This window comes from Pomacea canaliculata, linkage group LG14 (genome assembly GCF_003073045.1).
Source record: "Pomacea canaliculata isolate SZHN2017 linkage group LG14, ASM307304v1, whole genome shotgun sequence".
Taxonomy (NCBI): domain Eukaryota; kingdom Metazoa; phylum Mollusca; class Gastropoda; order Architaenioglossa; family Ampullariidae; genus Pomacea; species Pomacea canaliculata.
The window spans coordinates 4,510,618-4,534,859 of record NC_037603.1 but is presented as its reverse complement, the minus strand read 5'-3'; the positions used below and the strand labels follow the sequence as shown (position 1 = coordinate 4,534,859).

At 39.1% G+C, this 24,242-nt stretch overlaps 2 protein-coding genes across 3 annotated transcripts in view; both read left to right on the top strand.

Annotated features, from left to right (window-relative positions):
• The window catches only part of LOC112555189, a 320,962-nt gene that overhangs the window by 11,963 nt on the left and 284,757 nt on the right, over positions 1-24,242 (top strand). The window contains exon 4 of one of the 2 annotated variants that reach the window (XM_025223461.1): positions 10,438-10,969. The exons of the other annotated variant lie outside the window; for it this stretch is intronic. The gene's annotated coding sequence lies outside the window, so the exon portion shown is untranslated. Of the gene's footprint in view, positions 1-10,437; positions 10,970-24,242 lie in introns of those variants that run through there. 2 annotated transcript variants of the gene reach the window in all.
• LOC112555542 lies at positions 8,379-24,083 on the top strand. The gene is made up of 4 exons (XM_025223975.1): positions 8,379-8,769; positions 9,952-10,213; positions 10,956-11,195; positions 23,904-24,083. The coding sequence occupies exons 1-4, from the start codon at positions 8,453-8,455 to the stop codon at positions 24,081-24,083; spliced, it is 999 nt and encodes a 332-aa protein (XP_025079760.1). The 5' UTR covers positions 8,379-8,452.

Sequence of the window (24,242 nt, the reverse complement as noted above, 5' to 3'; positions counted from 1 at the left end):
TATTAATAAAATATCAATAAAACCGTCCCTTCCATCTGTCTCCCCTTTATCTCGGTGCGTCTACTATATTATTCCTACCTTAGTGTGTAGTAAACCAGAGCGTGCCATTCACATAAAATTTTGAAGATGAGGTTTTGAAACTTAACACCTTAACATATCTTTCACCTGTTTCATCCCTAGCATTGTCTTCTACTCTTTACGCATTCATACATGTATATGTCTCTACTTATTAATTAATAGAAACAGTATGGTATTGAAAACATTTATTACAGTTTACTGCTCTTTCTTCCAGATACCATGTAAGTTAATCTATTACATTCCCCAGTGATGTAAGTATTTTTGAGTAAAAGAAAGAAAGAGCACAGCAGGTGACAACAGTCATCGTCTAAGAGTAGCAACATGATGTTACCAGGCAGTGAAGTGGGAAGGGGAGTGTTTGAAGTCCTTGTCTTTTTTCTGTGTGACATGGTCTGACCTACAGCACAAATCACGCGTGAAACTGTTCCCCCTTTTCTTTATTCCACCTGTCATGTGTGTCATCTAACAGCAGATGTCTTCTTCTAGGTTAGGACAGCGACAGGTACACTGGGTGTAACAGTCACACCAGACATTCACGTCAGAAAACTATTTACTGGTACATAGTGTATACCTTCAAATTTGTGTGTGTGTGTGTGTTTTGTGTGAGTGTGTGTGTGTGTGTGTGTGTGTGTGTGTGTGTGTGTGTGTGTGTGTGTTGTGTGTGTGTGTGTTTATTCTAAGTTTTGTGTGTGTGTGTGAGTTGTGTGTGTGTTCATGTGTCTGTGAGTGTTTTTGTGTGTGTATAAAAATAATCAAATAAAATTAAAATTGAAGTAAAATAAAATAGAGATTTTTAGTGAAAATTGACTACAGGTGACTTGATCAAAGATATACAGTGGAACCTCGGTTAGCGAACGCCTCGGATAGCGAATATTTCGGTTAACGAACAAAAATTTCGTTAAAAATTTGTCTCGGATAGCGAACAAAATTTCGGATAACGAACAGCCACGTGAACCACACGTGACCGACCAGCATGTCATCATTCGCGCTAGAGACACAGTTACGATCGGTCGTTTCTTATCTATGCGCATCCTTCTTATTTAGTGATTTTTGTGCTTTATTTTAATAAGATAATCCTCAATCATGGCTCCAAAGAAGATTAAGAGCAATTAATAGTAGTGAGGTAATGACAAGGAAGCGGCCAACAAATGAACTGAAAAAGGAAATGATTTCAAAGTATGAAGGTGGCATGCGTCTGTCGGATATGTGATGTCGTATTACCGACGAGTTTTACAAAAAAGTCAGAAGGAACAGACAGTGGACAAGTTTTTTTACTTTAACCGCAAAGCTACAGAAAAGGGAAGTCACCCCGATTTTATAATGTCACGTGTGCTCATGGAGGGGGAATACAAGCAGTAATTCCACTCCTTCCTCCCCACACCTGCTTCCACCCTCGCCGTCAAAACGGCAAGTTTTCTGATGTTTAAATGTTTTCGTTAATGTTTTTATGTTTATTTAACTCCATTCATATTGCACTATAACTGTTCTCATTAAACAAATACCTATATAGTAATATAGTCTGTAACTTTCAAATATTAGCGAGTCAACAGGGGCTGGGAACGAATTAAATCTATTTCCTTTATTTCTTATGGAAAAAATTGTTTCGGATAACGAACATTTCGGATAACGAACAGCTTTCCAGAACGGATTAAGTTCGTTAACCGAGGTTCCACTGTAGTTTCTTATTACTGGTATTTTGACTGCGGGTAAATTATTACATAAAGATAGATCTTATTATTGTTTGTAAAAATCCACTCGTTAAAAAGAACATTTGGACGATTAGTATTCCTATAAAAGCAGATATTGGCTTGTACCTCCTTTATTTACGAAGAAAATATTCAGTAACCTTTGTAACCTGCTTTGTGACAGGGGAAGTGAAATCTCGTTTTTTTAGCTCCAGGATCGGAATACCCGACTGTAATAAGACAAACGTACACTTACCTTGCATACGCACGACATGTTACAACACACAACTCGATGAGTCCCCGCAGATGACGATGATAAAGAGATGTGTAGGTGAATCGAATCGAAGAAGCACAAATGTTGAGGAATGTCACTGAGATAGTCATGAACAAGATGGCGGAGAAGATCGTTGTTTTCCCGTTCACTGTTTAGACTTTAGAGCGACTGCTTTTCTCTTATACATGACGTCTTTTTCTGCTTCAAGTGACGTGGAACAAGTGACGCACACAAAACGTCAGACACAAGACGTCATTCGTTCACGAGTAATGCAAGGCCAAAGGGCATAACCTTCGACTGGTAGTCTCCGGAAGGCGTAGTGACTGCCAGCAAACATGCTCTGGATCCTTATGAAGAGACTGTCACCGTGTTGAGTGTGACACAGAGTATGACATGACAAGCACCGTAAGTTTTATCGCCCTCCTTACAAGTCCTTACAATAAATCTGATATTTTCATACAGCATTCTCACATTTAACATGGCCGCCCGGTGTGGCCTGCTTCTCATGATAGACAAGGCAAGGCTGGCCACAGTGCCAATGGAAGACGCTGATGCTGGTTACTATCTTAACATTGACTGCCAAACCACATATACAGACATAATATGAGCATAACAAAGTACGAGCATAACACCACATAATTGCCAAACATACCCTAGCAAGACATTCAACACACTTTCAAACCTACACCTTCTCTCACATACATATGAAACCTCCTAAAGAGAATGCCAGGTAGTATGGCAGTCCTACGAGTCCTTGTGCCTCTTATTCAGGATGGTGATGGCTGCTGGCACGAAGAACCTCTGGTAGGCAGTTTTTAGCGCACGTGGCACTGTGTAGAGCATGCCCGAGGGCCACAGCTGAAGTTTGGGATGAAGAGGGTGTGTTTGGTGTGAAATAATGTTAAATGCCATCTTTCTGACTGCAGGAAGATAAAAGATCCACTCAAAACCCACACTTCATTCAATAAGGTAACATAGATTGTAAATATTAGGACAAGTGCTATAGGATCTACATCACTGCTTGAATATACAGTTGTTTACAAATGAGTGGTTAAATGAAGAAAAATGATGTTGAGGAATCTAACATAGTAGTCCGCTTTATTGAAAAATTCCCTCGAGCGAGGAATAAATGAGGGCCCAAAAAAAAAACAAAAACCGAGACAATGTGAAACTAAAAGTAGGTTACATTAGAAAACATAAGGAACGTCTGTCTAGCGTGCTGGTTACGAACAAAGTCTGGCAGTGGGCGGGTCATTACTGACGACTCCGTGACCGAAAAGAGTATCGCGGGTGGACTAGCGACAGGATATAGGTGCCATGGATGTGTTTGGAGTGAAGTCGGGTGAAGAGGTCAGAGGACAGAACATGAGGGGACAGCGAGGAGGTGGGAGCACGTTTCATCGAGAGTGCGAGTGTGTGGTGTGGAGGATTTGCCTTAGCGAGAACCATCGACTGGCGTAAATGAGTAAAAGATTTGGAACCCATGAAGTTCTACATTGGTTCTTGTAGAGAGATTAAGAGAGCAGCTTCTTCTACCCTGCTACATTCGAACCAGTAGCAACAAAATAAATGAAATCACTCAGATATTGTTCTCGCATGTTTATTAACGTACTATGTCGATGCACACACACACACACAGCCTATGTCGAACACAAGAAGATAGAATAAAACGATTTATTCCGTCATGTCAAGGACATACGCATCATTTAACAATTATTGGTCTCTCCCTGGAGCTCTTCACCTTCAACATTTGTAGAAAAGGAGCCCCTCAATAAGGCCGTTACATCAAAGTAAAAGTGACCTCCATGAGCCGTTGACACCCACAGTCACGCGCACGCACACACAACACTTGCCCACGCCCATGGCTTCTGCTCTCATTCAGAAACATAAAAGACAGCAGGTTTGTGATTCTGTGGTCATAATTAACATCTTTCCAGAGAAAAGATTAACAAATTCTGAAGTGCGTATATCTGACCTTGACCCGACGACCTTTCCAACCGGCTAAGTGCATCTTCTTCACATGATAGGTGATTACACCGGAACTTTGCTCACGTGCGCTCGTCAATCACAGGTCGTTTCGCCAGTGTGTTTAGGGCTGCTGGCAGTTATCTCATCATCTTCCAGAAATTTTTCTTCGGGACGAAGCTGCACTTCTCTGGTAAAGTTAAACACTATAATGAAGGTTATTGCGTTAGTATGCGTGCACATGTAAATACACGTGTCCATGTGTTTGTTCATCTTCACATTTTTGCATTCACGTGGCTGTTCGTGTGTGTGTGTGTGTGATTGGCGTGGGGTAGGCGAGACATACTGTAATAAAGACGGAGGTCTAAATGCTTCAGGAATGTACAAACTACTGGAGGACGACTCCCACATTGTGACGTCACTAACTGCGCGATCGGACGCTGGTTACGCGGTGAGGTGTTCTAGTGACGTCACGTGCATCGTTTCTATCGTCAGCGTCAGACACAAGATCACATGACATCGTTACCTACGAGCTTCTGGCACTTGTAGAGTTGAGCCTGACACGTGAAGCTCACACCAGATGGAGAGCTTACGAACACGTGATGAAGTGAGAATGTCACGTGGTAATGTGAAATGATGATGTGAAGTGATATTACAAAGTAATAGACAAACACCGACTGTATATAGAGACTGATACACTACATTACGAACTGCCATGACCTCTTGGTTTTGTCTGAACTTTACTGTAACAGTTGCAGGTAAGTGTTCTTTACAAACCAGAAACTTTGAGACAACTCAATGCCCACAGCGTTTCTATGATTTAAGCAAAACTTGTTAGTTGACTGGAGAGATTGAAACAAATAAAAAGGCAGTCTTATATAAATATTTTACATTTCTAAGAAGCACAGCAAATAATTACGAAAAATAGTTTTTACTGTCTGGTGCACTAAAACAAATTCAGTATAGCACGAAACTTGGATTTTCTTTGTGAACTATTTAAAAATAATGTGATTAATGTGAAACAAACCTGCTACAGATCTGGAAAAAGAAAAAAAAAAAAAAAAAAAAGGAAAATAAAGTTTTAGGAGGTCTAAAATAAGTTTCTGCTTTCAATTGTACAAAAGTCTCTAGTTGGCAACTGTAACATAAAAATATTTTGTTTTACGGTGAAAATACTTAAGTTAGGGTCCCCTGCTGTACAACAGAAATAGGTAGGACTTTCAGATAAGCACAAGATAACAATAGTCACTTTACGGAAGGAGTTTTATTTGATGTTAACTCGCTACTTTTACGTGAAAACATTTTAAAAGCAGAAAAAATATACACTTGAAAACGAGTAATTTACTTAAAAAATCTTTCGCTGGCAAAGTACAGGCCTGCAGTCTTACTTCGATCGTCACTACAGTAGTCTGTCCTCATGGCCCCCCACTGCTCCATCAAGACAATAAAAGAACAAAAGACTTTTTCTAACACAAAAGCTTTATAAAGCATCTCTGCGATGCTTTCACCTGACTGTTGACAGTCGAGCTCTGTGTCTAGTCAGGTGTGTGTACAAATATCTTATGAACAACTGTTATTTGGCAAAGTCAAAGTGATCTCAGAAATTACTGTTATTCATAGAACGAGTGTTCAAAAGACTGTTTAGTCACTGTTATTTGGTGAGAGCAGTGAGATTAAAAAAAAGTGTACAAAAAATATTATGAGTAAAGTGGAGAACATTATCGTCAGTGATCGTCATACAAGTAACATCATTACGAGCTGACAAAATATCTAAAACGACTGTTCTTTGGGGCGAAGTCGATGCATCGTCGTTAGTCTGCTGAGAATATTTTTACCGTTCTTGCATTTTGTTATTGTCTTAATGTTTAAACACAGACTTAGTGTGTTTACAGACTAGTGAAAACCAATTATAATGATAACAAGAGTTTCGTCTGTAAAGAAAAAGAAATGTAAAGTAACATCAAGTCAGGTAAACTCACAAATAAAGGTGATGTCCATCGGACACTAGGCGCTCTGATAACAGTTTTTGTTTACATATCAAAAGTATCAAAGGGAACTAATTAAAAGTGTAAGTACGATTGTTTGTATTAGAGAACATGTCATCATTTGTTTCTTTAAAATATACCACTAGCGCTTCACTTCTCAAAATCGACCTTTTTTCTGAGATTAGAGTAACTGTACTAACAGAAAAAAACGACAAAACAATTTTAATATCTGTTTTATTTCATTGAATATTTCCGAAATTAACATGGCTTCTTTATTCAAATTTCTGAGTTAAGCAGGGGATTACAAATGAACCAACGCTTTATTAAAGGAAAAGTAACAGCGAACAGACCCACTATGACAAACGTGAAGTGATAGACTAAGATAAGAAATTGAGGACTGTGTGGAACACTTACCTGAAGTATAAGGTATTTCTTTAAGAGGTGGGTCCTGCGATCGGGTTTCAAAGCCTCAGGGACACAGTCTGAAGAGAAAGGAGAAGAGCCTTGCGTCAAAGAAGAAGAGTTTCTCATGGGTGACACTGGCAGGAGGTCGGCACAAGCAAGTTAAAAAAACCGATTTGGTAGTTAGGATGCTGATAACTCAGAAAGGTGAGGTAGGGCAAGGCCTTGAAAACATCGGTATCACATTGCAGCGATCTTGTCATCAATTGGAGGTGAGGCTGGCAGACTGTGAAGTCCACAAGAGACAGATGTAGCTTGGTCTGCTGGTCTCCTGCGGTGAGCAATACTTGCAGCATTATTCTCATCATTTTGAGGCGTGTATGGTAGTCAGTTCGTACTACTACAAATATTAGCAACAACAAAATATAGGAATAGTACCAATAGTAATAAAAAGACGATAATACAGATGGCGGCAGTAATGTTAGTAACGCTCTCTGTACTTTTTATCGTCGTTGAAAATGAAGTCATTGAACGAAACAGAAAGGGTCTCATCTATCAGAGAGGGGGAGATAAAACTACCGGCAAAAATGTGCTACAGGATTATCTCCCTTTTCCCTTCCAATCTACTAATCACATCGATGACACGTATACTGACAATTACTCTTCTGAAGAAAAAATCAGTTTTGAGAACAATGTCACACACACCGACCTACCTGCTGCTGTGAACACATCTGACGATCAAGTTGAAGGTTTTCATTCAGTTCATTTGGTATTTCATCTTCAAGACCTTGGCAAGAGCTGGCAAACCTATAGAGTGAGGGGGAACACAGGCACCATACAGATTGTTTATAGTCCTGTCACTGACTCTCAACTACACTCCACTTTTCTATCTTGCAACATCGAGCTGGAAGTTTCTCCGGGAATGGTGGCTCATGTGATTATAAGCTCTCAATATGGAGACACTTCTAGCATTATGCTATTCGATGCGGAAGACAGATTTATACTTAATAAAGTTGTCAGTATGTTCCCAAATGAATTTATCACATACTCCAGTATCGTCAGGTTTCAGCTGGATATCAGTAACCGATACTCTTATAACCTCGGCCTAAACTTCACGGCAGTCCCAGAAGCTAGTCGGCCAAAACTTGTTACTAATTTTACCTCTACGACTAAAGGTAATACATCTAAATGAATTTGAAATTGTCATTACACCAGATTTGCTTGTCCTCTACATAACGACTTAATAATGTTTGATATTTTAATCTTTTTTTACAGCTACTTCCAAATTCTTCTTTTGAACATAGCATAATCAGAATATTATTATCTAATAAGTAAATATGTATTTCTTTATCTCGGAAGTGCCAATAAAAGTCACAGAGTAATAAGGTTCTGAAGAATAATTGTATGTTTTAAAAGGTGTGGATTTCTTTCAGTATCTAGGAAACTAAAATATTTAAAAAAATGTCAGACCCAAACCTAAAGGATGCACAAGAAGACTCCTAGATGATAGGATTACAATGCCTTAAGTCAAATAAGATGCTTTGTTTCACTTACCAGCTTGGGTTTACTCCGGAACAAAAACTCTTGTTATTTTAGGGAACTTTTGGTTTTTTCGGAGAGTATTCCATTTGAATACGGATATTTATAAGTTTCATTACAATTTACATTTTACAGGCTACATAGAGACATCACAGCTGAGTGAAAATATAGAGTGGGTTCCTTTTGTAAACACATGGACTTACCTGGTGGCACCTGATGACCACGTTATTCTTATTAATATTCATACTCTTTATAAAAACAGACAATGCTACCTTGCTCTTGAACAATTTATAGTAATTTTTCACACAGAGGTCAACTTTACGGAATATAACATCTGTGTAATAGGTAATAAGGGACACACTGAGCCAGTTATTTACCACGGAGTTGTACGTGTTCAGTACAAAAGTTTCGCCCCATATGATCAACCTTTCTTCAGAATACTGTTCTCGTTCCACCACGTGTCGGCACTACCTGTTCAGCTGTCTGAAGGCAGGTGGAACTGCTCGGCCGTGCGATGGGAGGACATGCAGCATCACTTCCCGTGTAACTTTGTGTCTAACTGTGTGGGCGGCGAAGATGAAGCTGGATGCTGGTCAGGTGACGGCACGTGCAGCCCGGGGACATTCCAGGCTGGCGGCCGCTGCTTTTCACTTTCTCGTATAGAGCAGCAAGAAGTGTCATGGAATCTTGCCAGTAACTGGTGTCAGCAGCGAGGAGGACAGTTGCCAAGTCTAACCACAAGACGTGTGTGGGACGCTGTGACAGACCTGTGTCACAAGACTGACAAATGCAATGAATTCTACATCGGCGCCAGGTCAGCTCCTCCTACAATATCCGCGATGTAAGTATTTCATCCTCTGTTTTTTCGTATGTTTTTATTATCAAACACAAATCAATCCATAACATGCTACTACTACTGCCAATACTACTACTATTACTACTACTAATAGTAAAAATAAAGGTGAGGGAAGGTCATACCTGAGACAAGACTTGTTTATACCGCGTCCACTAAGAAAAAGTATCTATCCAAAAAAATGCATGATCGGGTGTATGATAAAATAATCAGTGTCAACATTTTCTTAATGCAGTCAGATAACAATTTTGGTAATTGAAATACTATTTTTTGGATATTTTATGACTGGAATTTTGCGAACTGTTGCGAATTTTTCACTGTTGATGTGTAATCACCTCGAACTGCGGAATTACTGCTAGCTTGTGCTGTGTTGTTCTTGTGACCCTATGTGTCTTTGTGGCCTTTCACACGGTAACTGGAAAATAAAAAATAACGAGAACAAACAGAAAAAAATAGCTTATCCCGGAAGAGACTCTCAACGGTATACCTTGTCATACACTCACATAAGCAAAGGGGAGAAAAGATGGCAGAGGGAAAGAACAGGGAGCACGAATAGAAAAAAATGGGCCATCTCAGTGACGGGATCGGATTGCAACAAAAGCAAATAGAGGAATGTCAGCTCACAATTGGAAATAAAATTAACACGATTGAAATTCTAATAAGCGCCCTAATTGACGCAAAGAAAGAAAATGATTTTCTGAAGAGTGAGGTAGTATTGTTTCAAAGACAAACACTTCCTCAATGGAAGGGGAAAAAAGGCGAGAGAAAAAGAAAGAAATTAACTCAGAGAGGTGAAAGTGGAAATGATTTAGATCACACGAGCCCATTGAAAGAGTCAGCGGCTGAATTGAAATTGTGTGTAGGTGGATGGAAGAGAGCTGAAGAAAAGAAAATAAACGTACGCGTGTCTAAGGATATTTGAACCCGTTTCCTTCATTAACCAGCGCACAAAATGTTTTCTTATTTACGTTTTCATTCATCTCCTGCAAACAATGGCACACATTTACATGACTACATACAACATTTCTAAAAATGTTTCCAACTATTCATTATCATGAATACCAAAGACATTTAAAATGTAATTAGACCCCGTCGATCAGTTTGATGATGATTGAGTTTAATGATGTAAGTAGGTACGAGAAAAAACAAATTTGATTTGTTTTCTGGCAGGTATCAGAACAGCTGGATTTGGTCTGATGGTACGATCGCCCATTTCATAAAATTGCAGACCTTTAAGAGATCTCATTATACCTCAGACACTTGCACTAGCTTTCGGACTGGTTTTACGTTTTCACTGGAATTCACAGGACGTCAGTCACTTGTTGTACAAGAATGTGAGGAAACCACACAATTTGTGAGTTGTCTTTTATGTGAAATTCCGGACGCCTTAAGGCCATATAAAGAAGAAGAACTGCCAGAGATCAAAGCAACAGTAACCTCATCTCGCCTTGTGAAGGTCGCGTTATTAACATTTTTCGTAATTAACGGCTTTCGTCATTAACTGATTTTGTAAAAGCTTTCTTTAAAGTGCAAGTTACCTTTGGAACAAACACATGTTTGGAGATAAGATTGAGTATAATTCTAGTGTCCACTATTCTGTGATCCTCTATTGAATGCGATGCCCAGTGTCTCAGCACTAATGTCTTTGTTTAACAGTCAGGCTACCTACGGTGTCCCGATCATCACTTCACACACGTGTTTCTGGCGTGTGACAAGGGCTCTAGATGCTGGGGTGGAACAGACGATTCCACAGACTCCTGTCCTGCGCCACTGACTTTACTGCCGCCTCCCTTTCAATGTGTCGGTGGACATCAGAGTGTCCCCTACACCCTGGTCTGTGATCATCGAGATGACTGCAGCGATAGAAGTGACGAGGACTTCTGTGACTTTCCACCCTGCGATATACTGTCTCCTTTTCGATGCGCAGGCAAAAGGGTTTGTTAGGGTTTTTTTCTTAAAACAACAATTAGCGTACCTTTTTTGACCCCACTAATCACGTTTTATTACTTACTGATCTTTTACTTTTTTAGCTCAATAAAGATTTAAAAACATTTAAAAAATCTTTACTGACCTCTCATTCATACAACCATTGTTCAAGAAAGGTAAGTGTCTCTGCTTTTATTTCTTTGTAAACGATGAGATAAATACTACATCGTAAGTATTTGTGCCTACAGTGTGTACAACAATGGGAGCGCTGTAATGGTCAAGTGGACTGTGACGACGGTGCCGACGAGAACCGGTGTAAAACAAACGTCGACTACAGTAAAGACACTCTAGACCGAGAACTCCCATTGATAATGGATCTCAATGCAAAAGGAAGGTTTATGTTTTCTCCCTACAAGAAAGACGAATACAATACGTCGACCATTTTTTCCTGTCCTGATTCCCACTTTACGTGTGTCAGCCTTCAGCAGGTGTGTCTGCCTGTCTACCTCCGATGTAATGAGTTCAACGACTGTCCTGGTCACGAAGACGAGGCGGCATGTGACAGGTACACGTGTCCAGGCTTCTACCGCTGCCGCGCCTCTCAGGTGTGTGTTCACGAGAGTCACGTGTGTGACGGGATCTACCATTGTCCTCAACGAGATGATGAAATATTGTGTAATGAAACATGTCCACACAACTGTGTCTGTCACGGCTGGGCTTTTGGTTGTTCTTCTATCTTCCATGCTGCTAACTACCCTAACCTTCGATATCTTGATGGCAGTAGGTCGCTGATGAACCTTGGTCACCTGGCAAACAGTTTATATCTTGTTCATCTAATTCTAGTCGGGTGTAATCTCCCCGAATTACACGAAGTCACTTTGCCCAATCTCCGCACTCTGGATGTCAGCAACAATCAACTAACTCACGTTAGTAGCAGAAACTTTGATGGTTTTAAAAATTTACAGTTTGTGAAGCTCAGCTTTAACCCAATAACAGTTTTGTCTTTCGTTAACATTAGGCAAACATCGTCTTTAAAAATTCTTGATCTTTCTAATGTCTTTCTTCCAACTATAAACTTCAGCATCTTCTCTTTCTCAGCACTGACAACTTTGAATCTCTCTGGCAGCCATTTAGATCACGTGACAGGACATGGCTTTGGAGCAATGGACAGTTTGAGTATATTGGACCTAAGGCTTTGCCCAGTAACTATATTTCCTAGAGAAATGTTTCAGTCTTTAAAGAAATTAGAGAAGATCTTTGCTGACAACTACAAGATGTGCTGTCAGGCCATACTACCCCAAGGGTTCAACGTGCTCAACTGTCACGCTCCTTCCGATGAAGTGTCGTCTTGTGACGATCTGCTGCGCTCCAACCTGTACAGAGTTGGACTCGCCATCCTGGCCTCGCTTGCTTTACTTGGCAATTTTAGCACCTTGCTGTACCGTTTGTTTTTCCATCAAACAACAGGTAACGTCGGGTATGATGTCTTCGTGACTAATCTGTGTGTGGCGGACTTTCTGATGGGTGTCTACCTTTTAATCATCGGTATCGCCGACTCCAGGTACAGAGGATCCTATGTATGGGAGGATGTCGGATGGAGAAACAGCAGTTTGTGCAAACTTTCAGGTTTTACGTCTTTTCTGTCATCTGAGGTTTCGATCCACATTATATTTTTCATTACAGTTGACCGCTTCCTTGTTCTTCGTTTTCCTTTCAGCCAGGTGCACTTTGGCAAACGTTCAGCGCAGTGCGCATGCGCAGTGTCGTGGCTCACAGGTGTGGCCTTGGCGGTTGTACCTCTACTGCCGATGACGTCACACTGGCAGTTTTACAGCCAGACAAGCTTATGCATTCCTCTTCCAACATCCAGAGTTCAGTATCCAGGTCGCGTATATTCTTTTGCTGTTATTATTATTTTAAATTTTATATTCTTTATTCTCATATTGATTGGTCAGATTATTATTTACTGGTCTGTTCGCGCCACTTCTATTTCCGCATCAAATACATCTAAAACAAACAAAGAATTTATTATCGCTAGACGTTTGATAACAGTTGTGGTGTCAGATTTCTTGTGTTGGTTTCCTGTCGGTTTGGCGGGTATCCTAGCATCGTACGATGTCCCCATTCCCGGAGAGGTCAATGTTGGGATCGTTATTTTTGTTCTTCCTACTAACGCCGCCGTCAACCCGTTCTTGTACACCATCAACATCTACCTGGAGCGGCGACGCCGTAGAATAGAAGAAGAAAGAAGAAAGCGTATCATTGGTCAGCTTCAATGTATTAGTGGACACCCAGGTGCCGCAAGTGCAAAATTTGTTATGAAAAATAATGATGCTCTTGACCTGATCAAAACATTGCTTTTGGCAAAACGTTTATCCCGAGAAGAGCTAAGAAATATATTGGAAGATACAAAAAATGTAGTTAATAAAACAACGGACTTGTCTTAGCAAGCTCGTTACTGTTCTAGCTTTACACAGAAAGTCCAACAAATATCAATTCTCTCACAATGTTCGTGTTCGTCACTAATGGCGACCTTTTATTCAGTTACAACACATTTCGATTGGTACGACACCGCAGAGACGGTGAAATATAAATTTACAGAAAAATATTCTTTGTGTGTTATCGCTGATGACTGCTAAAGTCGACGCACCAGCTGGTCGCCAGTACTTGTGTAGACGAACTTTTTACTGAGATTTTTTTTCCTTGACTTGTAATTGATTCTCCTGTCACAAAGATTATTCGGGTCAATGATTATGGCAAGATATGGTTTGTTGGCCTTGCTTAAGGCCACAACTGTTTTTAAAGAGCAGTGAAGCCTGTTACATCACAGAAGAACGGGAGGAGAACAGGAAGAGTTGAACTTCTTTAGCCCTTTGTTAATCTTTATTTAATATTCATAATTTTACCTAACACACATAAGGATTATTTATCTCTTTATATATATATTAGTAAGCTTACAAGAACAAAATTAGGAGAAAAATAGGTTAATAAGTAAGAATAGTATAAAACTGCTGTCCATGAAAAGTAAGAAAATTCTGTTATTTTTATTTATATCTAGTCTTTATAAATATCAAAAGCATATATCGGGTTAATATATTTTCCATGTGTACTTATCATATATATATATACATGCTAGTGTAGGGGGAGTCAGCAAATGTCGATTAAAAACGATTCACACACACTGCGAGGTTCGATAACTGTGAGACGCACACGTATGTCGGCAGCGAGGTGTAGACACTGACACCAAGGACCGCAGGTCACGAGAATACCTTTACTTTGCTATATTATTTTATTTTTCCTTCGTTCATCATCGAAAATAAGCTGCTTGACGCCCATCACCGTCACCGTCAGCTAATCACGATTTACTAACTCAACAAATCATGGGGAAAGTAATCACGTGGTCCACAATAGATACAAGCAGAGGAAATAGGATTGCTCTCTGCAGTTGCTAAAACCGTTTGTGATTTGTACACTGTCTTTCGCTAACTGAAGAGGTTACACATATTTCTGTTATCAAAGGGGAACAACTACCTTAGGCTGGAATAAGGTTAATATCCAGAACATGCCATCGAATGTCTTTTTTGTTTTTTGACTGAAAAATTAAATATTCATGTAACCTATGATAATGAAGTCGTGTTTAATTAATCTCCAATATAAGGATAATAGTGATTAAAGAATGAAGAACATTCCAATCTGCAATGAATTCTTAGAACACTTTAAGGAGATAAACCATTCGTGTAATGATACATTTCAGACTGATCTACCTGTAAACATAACTAAAACTAGCAAGAAATGTTTTAAAACTGAAGTATCTGAAAATGAGATTAACTATTGCCTGAAAAAACTTAAAGAAAGAAAAGCTTGAATTGACAATAGAATATATTTTTTAAATCCTCACAACCAAAGACTCTCACTCTATACACAGCCTTCTTTAACCTACTACTAGCAACAGGTCCCGCCCCTACAGATTGGGCAGCAGGTATTATAACACAAGTTTTTAAAAACAAAGGAAACCAAAGTGATCCAAATAAGTACCGTAGTACCGACAAGGCCTATCCACCCTTGGCCACCTAGTCACCCTGTAAAGCAATAAAGAAATTTTAATGAATAATAAAGAAGCGAGTCTTCTGCACTTTGTAGATTATCAAAATGCTTTCAACAAAATATATAGAACCTATCTGTGGGAAAAATTATTAGATAATAGGGTTAAGAGGAGGTTCATACATAGAATCAAGAATATCTACAAACAGGCAAATTCCTGTGTTACAATCAATGTAAACCAATCAGAGCTTTTTAAAAGTAGCCAAGGGGTCAGGCAAGTTGAGACCTATCTCCTTTACTGTTTGCACCTAATCTCAACGACCCGAAAAAGAAATCTCTTAGTAAACTCTGTAAGTGTTCTCCCAGAAGCAGACATACTGTCACCAAATAAACGAACCTACCCCTCAAAAAACTCGTGTTACCTTAAATTATTTCTATTACTAGAACAGTGTCACCTATACACGAGAGTGGGAGCACTGTAATTAAGACTGATTAAATTAAATATACTAAATAAAATCAAGAGTAAGAAACAGATTGGAAGAGTGCAATACAATAAACGTTTTGTACAGAAATTATGTAGTAGTAAGGCAGACATCAAAGGCACACACATCAATATGGCCCCTCTGGTGGTTGTGTTCACTTTTCTTGTTTGTATTGTGTGCATCATGGATGCCAAAAATGATTATTTATTTAAAGTTAGTCCACACCTGTTTAATTTTACACTTGTCTTAAAGTTGACATTTAGCTAAAATGTAAAAAACGATAATGGAAAAACACAGGAAAAAAATTGACAGCAACGTTTACAGTGTTTCGCAACAATCTTTGTACACAACAGTACTTTACAAATTTTATTAATTTGCTTAACACATTTGTTTTTATCAAGAACTTGACTAATGCAAACTAATGCAAAGTGTCGAACATTCTCTAAAAGTGAAGGTGAAGCCGTTAAAAGAATGGCGTCTCTTCCTTGCTGCGAATTTTTGCGATTAGACTTCTCCTTTGCTCAGGAAATCAAACATCACTAATTTTAAAATGTAATTATAATATTTTGAATAAAATGTTTTCGGGTTTACATAGAGGAGCTTACAAATGTGGAATGTTTTAAAAATGAGTTTTTTCATCAGATCTTTTCTACTGTGACAGTATTTTTAAGAAAGGAAATTTTTTTGTATGCGTTTGTATGTGCGTTCGTGCGTGCGTGAACACTGATAAACATCTCTGCACCCATGCCATTAAAGAATAGCAATGTGCTATGGAATTTCAAGCTTTTCAAACGTTTGAGTCCTTTGTAGGACCCCAATAGATATACCCCGAAGACGAGATTTACCTATATTTTATGACAAAGACACCTGCTGTCAGGTGACGCAAAAGTCGGAGGTGAGGTGGGAAAAGTAGAGTGATGGGGGTGTAGCATATTGGCAATGACCTTCACGTTCCTAGTCTTGGTCGATGGTTGTTGTAACCTGCTGAGCTCTCTCGCTTTTTTTTTTTTTTTTTTTTTTGTTTTTGTCTTTTTTCACGGCAAAATATTCAGTTACTAGCGGATGTAAAAAAAAAACTTACATGAAAATGCTCACTAACTGTCACGGTGGTTGGCTGACGCACTAACCCAGTCTTTGAGAAGCTTATTATGAGTAATAATTATTGTTGGTAAGTTTGCCAATGTATGTAAAAGTCAATTGTCCATAACCACCAGAAACTTGTGAAACTTTATCAGCTTGATAAAGTTTAATAGGAATATAACCGGAAATTTTATTATCAGGAGGAGAAGATTATCTCAGTTGCATGAGATGTTGAGGCCATTGACAAAGGAAGAACATGTCACCTGTACAATTTAGTCAGTGAATGACATGACTAACCTAATACAATCTGAGAATGTTGCCACGTTTGTGAAGGGTAAACGTGTTTGACACTTTGGAATGTCATGACTATAATAAAACTGTCTCTTCAGAGGAAGTTAACGGAATATGTGTCCATATGGTCTGAGCTAGCACAACCCTTTCCACGTATAACATTTGTACAGTTTTAGTTTATAAAGTATCTGTGTTCACTATGATGACTTGCTAATATCGCGCTAATGGACTTTGTTTTACTCATTTTGCTGCAGTAACACCTACAAAAGGAGCGCAGTGTTATGGATGTTAGCAGGCTTCTTATTGTTTCATGCATTACCTTAAATTTCCACAATATGTTATAGCGGGATAATAAAACTATTATGATTCCTATATTTATTTAATATTCCCTTTATCCATCTGTAGAGGAAGCGTTGCATGTCTGTTTCTGTTATATGAAACAATATATGATAAGGACCGAGAGCATACGATAAATAAGAGACGCTGAGAGTGTAGATAATAAAGACATGGGGTAAAGGGAGGTAATCCAAATTTGGTGACAACAGTCATCGACTAAGAGTAGCAACATGACGTAACTACGCCGAAGAGTGGGGAGGTGAGTGATTGTCTTTATCTTTTTATTGTGTGACATGGTCTAACCTACAGCACAGGACACGCGTGAAACTGTTCCACCTTTACTTTATTCTCCCTGTCATGTGTGTCATCTAACAGCAGGTGTCTTCTTCTCAGTTAGGACAGCGACAGGTATACTGGGTGTAACAGTCGCACCAGACGTTCACGTCAGAGAAACTCTTTACTGGTACACAGTCTCTACCTTTAAATTTGTTTGTGTGTGTGTGTGTGTGTGTGTGTGTGTGTGTGTGTGTGTGTGTGTGTGTGTGTGTGTGTGTGTGTGTGTGAGTTGTGTGTGTTTTGTGTGAGTTGTGTGTGTGTGTGTCCATCTTAGTATGAGTGTCTATGTGCGTGTATAAAAAAAAATCATCAAACAAAAGTAAAATTGAAGTAAAATAGAGATTTTTAACGAAAATGGACTACAGGTGAGTTGATAGAAAGCTATAGTTTCTTATTACTGGTATATTGACTGTGGGTAAATTATTACATAAAGATAGATCTCATTATTGCTTGTAAAAAACCACTCGTGAAAAAGAACATTTACACGATTAGTATTCCTATAAAAGTAGCTATTGGCTTGTGCCTTCTTTATTTACGAAGAAAATATTCAGTAACCTTTGTAACCTGCTTTGTGACAAGGGAAGGGACATCTCGTTTTTTAAGCTCCAGGATCGGATTATCCGACTGTAATAAGACAAACGTACACTAACCTTGCATACGCACGACATGTTACAACACAACGCTCGATGAGTCCCCGCAGATGACGATGATAAAGAGATGTGTACATGAATCGAATCGAAGAAGCACAAATGTTGAAAAATGTCACTGAGTCATAAACAAGATGGCGGAGAAGATCGTTGTTTTCCCGCTCACTCGGCCATGTTTAGAGCGACTGCTTTTCTCTTATACATGACGTCTTTTTCTGCTTCAAGTGACGTGGAACAAGTGACGCACACAAAACGTCAGACACAAGACGTCATTCGTTCACGAGTAATGCAAGGCCAAAGGGCATAACCTTCCACTGGTAGTCTCCGGAAGGCGTAGTGACTGCCAGCAAACATGCTCTGGAACCTTATAGAGACTGTCACCGTGTTGAGTGTGACACAGATCATGACATGACAAGCACAGTAAGTTTTATTGCCCTCCTTTCAAGTCCTTACAATAAATCTGATATTCTCATACAGCATTCTCATATTTAACATGGCCGCCCGGTGTGGCCTGCTTCTCATGACAGACAAGGCAAGGCTGTTCAGAGAGTGCCAATGGAAGACGTTGATGCTGGTTACTATCTTAGAATTGACTTCTTAATCAAATCAAATCAAATTCAAATCAAACTTTATTGTCTGTCCGAGAAAGTACAAGACAGAATTTTTTCTTTTGCTCGGAAGCCAAACCACATTTACAGACATAATATGAGCATAACAAAGATAGTATGAACATAACACCACATAATTGCCAAACATACCCTAGCAAGACGTTCAACACACTTTCAAACCTACACCTTCTCTGACATACATATGAAACCTCCTAAAGAGAATGCCAGGTAGTATGGCAGCCCTATGAGTCCTTGTGCCTCTTATTCAGGATGGTGATGGCTGCTGGCACGAAGAACCTCTGGTAGGCAGTTTTTAGCGCACGTGGCACTGTTTAGAGCCTGCCCGAGGGCAACAGCTGAAGTTTGGGAAGAAGAGGGTGTGTTTGGTGTGAAATGATGTTAAATGCCATCTTTCTGACTGCAGGAAGAGACAAGATCCACTCAAAACCCACACTTCATTCAATAAGGTAACATACATTGTAAATATTAGGACAAGTGCTCTAGGATCTACATCACTGCTTGAATATAGAGTTGTTTACAAATGAGTGGTTAGCAAATGAAGAAAAATGATGTTGAGGGATCAAACATATTAGCCCGCTCCATTGAAAAATTCCCTAGAGTGAGGAATGTTATATCAACCTTTCTATAAAGAAAGACAGAAAGATAATCTACTGGCCAAGGACTGGTACCCTAATTAGCCGGAGGCCCAGGTACACCCGACTCCCCTGTCCTCTTCTTTTTTCAGGCTTGATTACAACAGGAGTAGAAGCATTTTAATCGCATTTTTTTAGACTTAAAGATTTCTACTGAAAATTGGATTCTTTCTTATAAGGCTCGTTTTATTCGTAACTATTGCTTATCATGCAGCTTTGTGAAGAGCAAAATATTGTCATTTCTCCATCCCAGCCTTTCTTCGATTCTAATGTCTATGCGTTGCAGTCACCGTTAATATTCACAACTTCAATTCATTATGTTGCTAGAGAAAAAAACAACAACTTTGTTCACAAATACAAACATAAAACAGTATCTCTCTGTGTATTTTCATAAAATTGTTTAGGATAGACTTAATTTATAGAAATAACATAATAACTTATAGGGTCGACATTCAACAATGACAGTTAGTTCAGCAGCAAATACATGTACCATACTCATGATCACGGTAAAAATACTCAGTCTTTCCTGTTCTGTGAGTTTGCAGTCTCCTGTAATTCAGAAATAATTTCTGCATCTCTGAATACGGCCGATGTATATTGTGGGAAGTTTCTCCTTGTCCTGAAGTAGTATAACTTTTATAGGTGACGAAGTAAAAGCACTCGTGTGCTCCAGGTGCTTAGTTCAAATTTGGATTTACCGTCCTTGCTGTGTTTTGAATTAGGGGTTTTACTGTCAACCACCATAAGGTCGTTAGAGACCTCACTTTTTGTGATGCCCATATCCCTCGCTGCCTGAAGATCCCAAACTGTCTTTGGGTCAGGTACCCAACCCTGAAAGCTAAATGAACTAAGGGATGTGAGGTGTGCTACACAGGAATCGAACTACACCCCTCTTAGTTCAGACGCCAGTGCTCTAAGCATTTTGTTCTACTCGCCCTATCTCTTTCCATTTCTCGCTCTGAATCTCTATCATCAATTCCCTCATACGAGTAGTCTTTTCTTCCTTAATACTACTTGCGAATACTTCCAAAAGAAAGCCCACTGGCCATGAGTAAAACAAAAATAAAGATTTGCTCTTAAAATATTCCATTCATTAGATGTAGGAAGTACACTAAATGCGTTTGTTTTCTGAATGTTGTCCGAGATTAAAAAATGTAAACTATGGGTTGTCCATTCTAAACTCCTTGGCCAATCAAACAAATTTGATGTTTTCACCTTGCAAACCTCAAAATGTTTTATTTAAAATGTATAGCGTCAGTGACACTGTCAATGGGTTTAAAATAAGAAAGTTTTTTATTAAGTTTTTCTTTTCTTCGCTTGATTTTAAAAGATGACAAGTGTCTGTTTAACACGCATCAACGGAACTATTTTTTCTTGGAGTTTGAAAAATCGCTTAAGGAATTTGCTCAAGTTTAACCTTCGGAAATTTATTTCATAAGAAACATCATTGTGATTAGTTTCGATGTCCCCCCCAAAGCGATTGTTAAGTCCTTTTATTCTAACAAAGTTCCTGAGTTTTATCATAGTATTCACAATGTGGTTTATGTATAATACATTTTTTCACATTTTTTCTTGGTGTATATTTCAATGCAGAAATGTTTCGTTGTAAGGATATATCAAAGTTTTAAAGTTGGTCAAAATCTTGAAATTCATTGCGGGCAAAGTTCCAGAATCATCATTAGTGACATCTCTTAATTTTCTCCAAGGAAGATCATTTTTACATTCGTGAGCAAATCATCCCACTGTATTGTCTTTCATTAACTCCATCGAAAGTAGTTCCCGAATTATATCGAAGTCACCCTAATCCTGACTTGGATAAAAAAAAATATATAAATATAAAAATAAAAAACATAACTCGTGCAGTAATAGTTAATGTGTCCTATCCTCCAGCGCAAAGAGAATATCAGCAACACTGTTCCCACTTATTTATAAGCTGTTAAAGCAGATGTTCTACGTTTGGAGTGACCATGCACACCTGGATTAGCTTATTTTCTCAAACCTTTCTTTGGATACACTATATCAACAACATTTAACACGCATCTTTTAATAGTCGCTATTGTTTCTTTCACCTTTTGTTTTCTCTATAAATGCTTTATATTTTCTCTCTTGAAAAGAAACACCAAGTTATTGCCCAAATGTTGTTACAGTTTTCTTTGAAGCGAAAGCAAGGTGAGGTATGGAAAAAACCAGAAGCAGCTAGACATCCACATATGTACCTGTGTATACGTATTTGGTATTCTTCTGCCAATGTGGCCCTCAAAAATTAATGTTGCACAGTATTTTGTCTAGAGGGACTGAAAATTTAACAACTACTACCCGTAAAATCCTGTGATGTTCATGGATAGGTAAGAAAGTGCACTATTATTTATTTAAAGTTTTCTATCTGTTATTTTCCATATGCATAACTAAAGTTCAAAGACCTTATCTTCTGCCTGTATTGTGAGATCACTGTTACTGCTAAGCGTTTTTTTTCTACAATAATCCAACTATAACTTCTGCCCCTCCCCCTATTATTTGCCAATGGAACCAGAGTTAGTGACAGGGGCTGCCAAGGTAGGAGTTATTATACTGGCACTAGAAGTGAGGGTGAAAAAGAAAATGAAGAATGATGGTAAAATGGTGAGAGACAACAAACACTTCACGGTATCGATGCTAGTGTCGTCTACTGCAGTACAATTAGTTGATTCATTAATACCACACGCTGATTGATCGACTGATGTACACGATGGATATTGTCAAATGTATCAGGGATGTCAGTTTTCGTCTCATTCTTATTACGATACATATCTGCTATCAACATCAGATTCCATCCTCACTCAGGGTTTTTTTCATCTAGACTTCAAGATGGTAATGCTGCTGTTGTTGTTATTATTATTATTGCTTTTTTATTCTTCTGCATGCAGTAATTCTTCAAGCGAGGAAAATCGTGCATTTTAAAATAAAATATTCATAAATACTTCAAAGAAGGCATAAATACAGAAGAAATAAAAGCAAATCTGAAATCCTTTCACTCTAATTCGTCGGAATGAGAAGTCCTACGAGCCCAATGGCTTCATTATTTGTCATGTTAACTTTCACATTTCAGGTTGTGTAATAACCAATTGCCAATTGCCAATTTCAAAACTAAACGAAGGCAGAAATACAGAAGGAAAACAAATTGAAAAACTGAAACCTTTCACTCTTCAACAACATTCTCAATATTATCTAATGATAGTATTTTCGATGAAAACAGACATCTAATTAGCTCAATGGCTTCGTTACTTGTCATGTTTACTTTCCATTTCCGATGACATTACAACCATTGGCCAATTTCAGTTGTCCAATGATGCGTTTCCGCCTCTCGTCTTCTCTTGCCCGACGTCGGCGCTCCAAATAAATGTTAAGTGTGTACAGGAAAGGGTTAAGTGCAGAGTTCATAGGTAAAATAAAAATAGCGATTCCCACATTGACTTCTCCGGAGACAGGAAAGCCATAGGACGAGAAAATTCCCGTCATCCCCACAGGAAACCAGCAAAGAAAGTCCGACATGACTACTGTGATTAGACGTCTAGCGATAGTAAAGTCTTTAGAGGCTCTCGATGTATTTGTCTGCGAAATTGAATTGGAACGAATAGACCAGTAAATAATAACTTGACCGATAAATATGAGAAGAAAGCAAATAAAGTTAAGCACAACTATTACGGTAAAAGAATATTTACGACCAGGGAAATCAATCCTAGATGTTGGAAGTGGAATACAAATACTTGTCTGGCTATAAAACTGCCAGTGTGACGTCACAGGAAGAAGAGGGGTTACCGCAAAGGTCAGACCTGCCAGCCACACAAGACCGCATGTAATTTTTGCTGACAGTTTGGTAAAATGGAACATACTGAACGGAAAGCGAAGAACCAGAAAACGGTCCAAAGTTATCAAAAAGATGATGAAAACTGATACCTCCAATGACAAAAAGCACACTGAACCTGCCAGCTTGCAAAAGCCGTTGTTTCTCCAGTCGACATCCTCCCACAGGTAAGAGCCTCTGTACCTGTAATCTGCGACACCGATAACCAATAAATACACACCCATCAGAAAGTCCGCCACACACAGGTTGGTCACGAAGACATCATACCCGATGTCACCTGTGGTTTTGTGGAAGATCAAGCGGTAAAGCAGTGTGCCGACATTTCCCAGTAACGAGAGCGAGGCAAAGATGGCGAGTGCCACGCGGTACAGGTTGGAGCGAAGCAGATCGTCACAGGAAGACACTTCATCGGAGGGAGCGTGACAGTTGAGCACGTTGAACCCTCGGGGTAGTATTGCCGGACAGCACAGCTTGTAGTTGTCAGAGAAAAGAGTTTCTAGTCTGTCCAGAGCATAAAGCATTTCTCGAGGGAACTGAGTGACTGGGTTTTGACGCAGATCAAGCACGCGCAGTTTACTGTTTTCACGAAAACCTTGTTTTGTCACGTGATTTATATCGTTACCAGAGAGATTTAGAGTGTTCATCTGTGAGAAAAAGGAGAATATTCCAAAGTCTACTTCTGACATTCGGATCTCCGAAATGTCTAGTACTTTGAGAGGAGTTTGAACAGAACCTTGAAACAAAAAATGTTTTAACGGATTGTTACTTATACGTAGAAACTCTAAGTTTGTCAATCCGGCGAAATGTCTGCTATTCATTTGTGTTATTGCATTATTGCTAATGTCGAGAATGCGAAGGTTTGGTAATTTGACTTCGTGAAGACTGGTCAGATTACAGTGGACCATAGTCAGATGAATGAGAAAGGTATTGTTCCACAAATGAGCGAGGGTGATGGACGTACCGCTGACATCCAGATAGCGAATGTTAGAAAAGTCAGCGGCATTAAAAATGTCAGAACAAACGAAGGCCCAGCCGTGGCAGAAACAGTTGTGTGGACATGATTCATTGCACAATATTTCATCATCATGTTGAGGACAATGGTAGATCCCGTCACACACGTGACTCTCGTGAACACACACCTGAGAGGCGCGGCAGCGGTAGAAGCCTGGACACGTGTACCTGTCACATGCCGCCTCGTCTTCGTGATCAGGACAGTCGTA

Coding starts and splice junctions, on each gene's coding strand:
- LOC112555542 (XM_025223975.1), top strand. CDS start 8,453: ATGCAGCATCACTTCCCGTGTAACTTTGTGTCTAACTGTGTGGGCGGC. Junction 10,214..10,955: donor TGCCAGAGATCAAAGCAACA/GTAACCTCATCT, acceptor TTGTGCCTACAG/TGTGTACAACAATGGGAGCG. Junction 11,196..23,903: donor CGTGTGTCAGCCTTCAGCAG/GTGTGTCTGCCT, acceptor GACTTCGTGAAG/ACTGGTCAGATTACAGTGGA.